The 3,753-nt window shown below is 47.0% G+C and overlaps 1 protein-coding gene across 1 annotated transcript; it reads left to right on the plus strand.

The window, feature by feature from the left end:
* Positions 1-2,481: 2,481 nt before the first annotated feature.
* On the plus strand, positions 2,482-3,579 carry LOC109395142 (glyceraldehyde-3-phosphate dehydrogenase-like). Its single transcript, XM_019665978.1, has one exon. It carries the CDS (start codon positions 2,552-2,554, stop codon positions 3,551-3,553), a length of 1,002 nt encoding a protein of 333 aa, XP_019521523.1. The 5' UTR covers positions 2,482-2,551; the 3' UTR covers positions 3,554-3,579.
* The last annotated feature ends 174 nt before the right edge of the window (positions 3,580-3,753 follow it).

A 3,753-nucleotide genomic window follows, 5' to 3' on the forward strand; every position in this document is an offset into this window, starting at 1 on the left:
TGGAAGCTGAGCCAAGAGATGGAGGGGGCCTGAAAACACCATTTGAGCCCCTTAGACTGCCCAGGTTCCTGAGCCACTGAATTCCCTTTTGTTCTTAAGCTAGTTTGAGCTGGGTTTCTGTCACTTACTGCTTATAGAACTTTGACCATTACGATTCATTCTCTAGTGCAGGATATTTGGGTAGCTTCTAGTTTTTGTCATTACAATTAATGCAGTAAACATCTTCATACAAAACAAAATACTTTCAATTTGAAATATGGTTAACAAAGTAATCCTAGAAGCTTCAATGTAATTGGTTTTGATTTTGCTTGAAGGTTCTTTTCTGGAAGGATAGAAGAGTCCTCAGGTCTTTCTTTCTCATCTTTTTACCTCCACATCAGGTGGCCTTGACCCTTATTCAGTTTTCCTTATGTCGCTCACCTTGTTGTCAGGAAAGGATTCATGGAGGAGAAGCATTTAGACTGTTCCTTGAAAGTCAGGTAGGGTTTGGACATGCCCACAGGCAAGGCAGGGGTGGAGAGACCACACAAGCACAGGCACAGTAAAGAAGAAACTAGGTCCATTTGGAGAACTGTGAAAGGAAAGCTTAGCTAAAACAGAGAAGGGTATAAGGCTGGAGGAACAAGAAGAGTCCATTCCATGGGCACCTGACAAGGCAGAACAGGCACTGAAGGTTTCTGAGCAGGGGTGGGGGATTGGACAGCAATAGTTTTAACCAGTTCCATACCCATTCCTCCCTCTTCTGGTACCAGCACCTGGTTTTCCTTTGGGAACCTGCCCCTCCATCATTCTCAGTCCACATCGCCCATTCTGGCCCAGAAGCAGCCAGTCAACACATTCTTTCTTCCCTAGCTACTAAGAATGGTTCAGGAATAAGCATTTGACACAAGTGGGGCCAAAGCATAATCCATGCAGGACTTCTACTCAAATTATTGGAAAAGAGACTCTACTCTCTCTGGTAGATTGTTTTCAAAGATGGCTGCAACTCTCTCCCATCACAAATGCCCTTTTGCAATGTGGCTTTGCCACTCCTCCTATTAAAAGGAAGAATCTATTTCCCCTCCAATTCAATCTGGGCTGGCCCTGTGACTTGCTTTGATCAAAATGCAAAGAAAATTACACTGCCTGTTTGGGGCCTAGGCCTAAAAAGGACTGGCAGCTTCCACTTTGTTCTCTTAGAAGCCAGCCACCATGTACAGGTGTGTACGTTGGACTACTGAATGATAAGAGGCCATGTGGCAAGAAAAGCCACTCAGAGAACCAGGATGCCCCAGCCATCATCTAGGACTGAGGTCTTAAGACACGTGAGCAAGGCTATCTTGGATCCTGTAGCTCCAGTCGAGCACCCATCTGACACCACATGGAACAGCCCCGCTGAGCCTTGCCCAAATTCTTGATCCACAAGTTCATGAGCAACGATATGGTTTGTGTTTTAAGCCACTAAGTTTTGGGTTGATTCATTATGTAGCAATAGATAACGAAAACACTGTCTTTCCACTGCGGATGCTAAACTGGTGGAACCTAGGCCTGGAGCTGCTGATGACCAACAATGAGGTAGCTTGAGAATAAAACCAACAAAGGGGAAAGGCAGAGAGAGAGAGAGAGAGATTTGAGTTCCTAATCCCACTGGCCTGAAGTCATACCAGTGTTTGTACTTTTCAGTTATGTGAGTCAATAAATTCCCTTTTTGTAAGCTAGTAGAGTTGGGTTTCTGTGACTTACAACCAAAACAAACAAACAAAAATAAAATCCCTTACAAGGGGGAGAGGAGCTCATAATGAAAGAAGCGTTGAGTCCAACTGGCCTTTGGTAGGGTGAGGACCTTGAACTTTAATAGAACCCTTCATGGAGTAGAGAATACCCGGGCCCTCTTTTTTTTTTTTGGCTAGAAAGTCATCAGCGGTAGATAGTATGCCTGTGGTGTGGGATAAATCAGGAAGGGGCAGTAAGGAGAGGCTGGCCTGCTCTGGGAATCGATACAGGCTCTGATCTAGGTGACAATAGAGGATTCTGTCCAACTGTCACCAGATAGAATCTAAGCACTTCAGGTGTAGGGCCTGACATCCAAAATGAAACCATCATGTCTAAGCAAATGAATGGCAGATGATAGAAGCCAGGTTTCTCATTGTTGGAGTGAGAATTTACAGATAAGCACAGAGAGGTGGCTAGAATGATCCATGTAGTAATAGATTAGAATTGGAGAGAGACAACAGTTTGAACTCATGTTTAACTTAATATAGATAGATGATTATATGTAGAAAAATATATATATATATGCATACATGTGGTAGTAGACAAACATATATTTATTTGCTCTCCCAGCTGAGAGGGTCTAGAAACAATGACAACCCAATAGCAACAAGCATACCCAGTACCCAGACTTTGGTTTCTAATACCATTCTTCAATGAAAGGAACTACAGCTCCTTGGAGAAATGGCTGATTCTAGGACTGGGGCAGGAAATATAAAAATGAACCTGGAGGCTCTCTGCTCCTCCCGTTCGACAGACAGCCGCATTTTCCTGCGCAGTGCCAGCACGACCCTGAGACACGATGGTGAAAGTCGGAGTGAACGGATTTGGCCGTATTGGACGCCTGGTCACCAGGGCTGCTTTTAACTCTGGCAAAGTAGATATTGTCGCCATCAATAACCCCTTTATTGACCTCAACTACATGGTCTACATGTTCCAGTATGATTCCACCCATGGCAAGTTCAAAGGCACAGTCAAGGCTGAGAATGGGAAGCTTGTCATCAATGGAAAGACCATTACCATCTTCCAGGAGCGAGATCCCACCAACATCAAATGGGGTGATGCTGGTGCTGAGTATGTTGTGGAGTCCACTGGTGTCTTCACTACCTTGGAGAAGGCAGGGGCTCACTTGAAGGGTGGAGCCAAAAGGGTCATCATCTCTGCCCCTTCTGCGGATGCCCCCATGTTTGTGATGGGTGTGAACCATGAGAAGTATGACAAGTCCCTCAAGATTGTCAGCAATGCCTCCTGTACCACCAACTGCTTGGCCCCCCTGGCCAAGGTCATCCATGACAACTTTGGCATCGTGGAGGGACTCATGACCACAGTCCATGCCATCACTGCTACCCAGAAGACCGTGGATGGTCCCTCTGGGAAGCTGTGGCGTGACGGCCGAGGGGCTGCCCAGAACATCATCCCTGCTTCTACTGGTGCTGCTAAGGCTGTGGGCAAGGTCATCCCTGAGCTGAATGGGAAGCTCACTGGCACGGCCTTCCGTGTCCCTACCCCCAATGTGTCGGCTGTGGATCTGACCTGCCGCCTGGAGAAAGCTGCCAAATACGATGACATTAAGAAAGTGGTGAAGCAGGCATTGGACGGCCCCCTCAAGGGGATCCTGGGCTATACTGAGGACCAGGTTGTTTCCTGCGACTTTAACGGTGATACCCACTCTTCCACTTTTGATGCTGGGGCTGGCATTGCCCTCAACGACCACTTTGTCAAGCTCATTTCCTGGTATGACAATGAATTTGGCTACAGCAACAGGGTGGTGGACCTCATGGTCCACATGGCCTCCAAGGAGTAAGAGCCCCCTGGACCACCAGCCCCAGCAAGAAGAGAGGCCCTCAGCTATTGGGGAGTCCTTTTCCCAAATTGAACCCCTAACACACTGAGAATCTCCTTACCTCCAGTTTCCATCCCAGACCCCCTGAAGAAGGGGAGAGGCTGAGGGAGCCCTACCTTGTCGTGCACCATCAATAAACTTCACTGTACCCAGCCAAAAAA

This window comes from Hipposideros armiger, unplaced genomic scaffold (genome assembly GCF_001890085.2).
Source record: "Hipposideros armiger isolate ML-2016 unplaced genomic scaffold, ASM189008v1 scaffold_457, whole genome shotgun sequence".
NCBI classification, from domain to species: domain Eukaryota; kingdom Metazoa; phylum Chordata; class Mammalia; order Chiroptera; family Hipposideridae; genus Hipposideros; species Hipposideros armiger.

Excerpts from the sequence above, each read along its gene's own strand:
- LOC109395142 (XM_019665978.1), top strand. The coding sequence starts at position 2,552 with ATGGTGAAAGTCGGAGTGAACGGATTTGGCCGTATTGGACGCCTGGTC.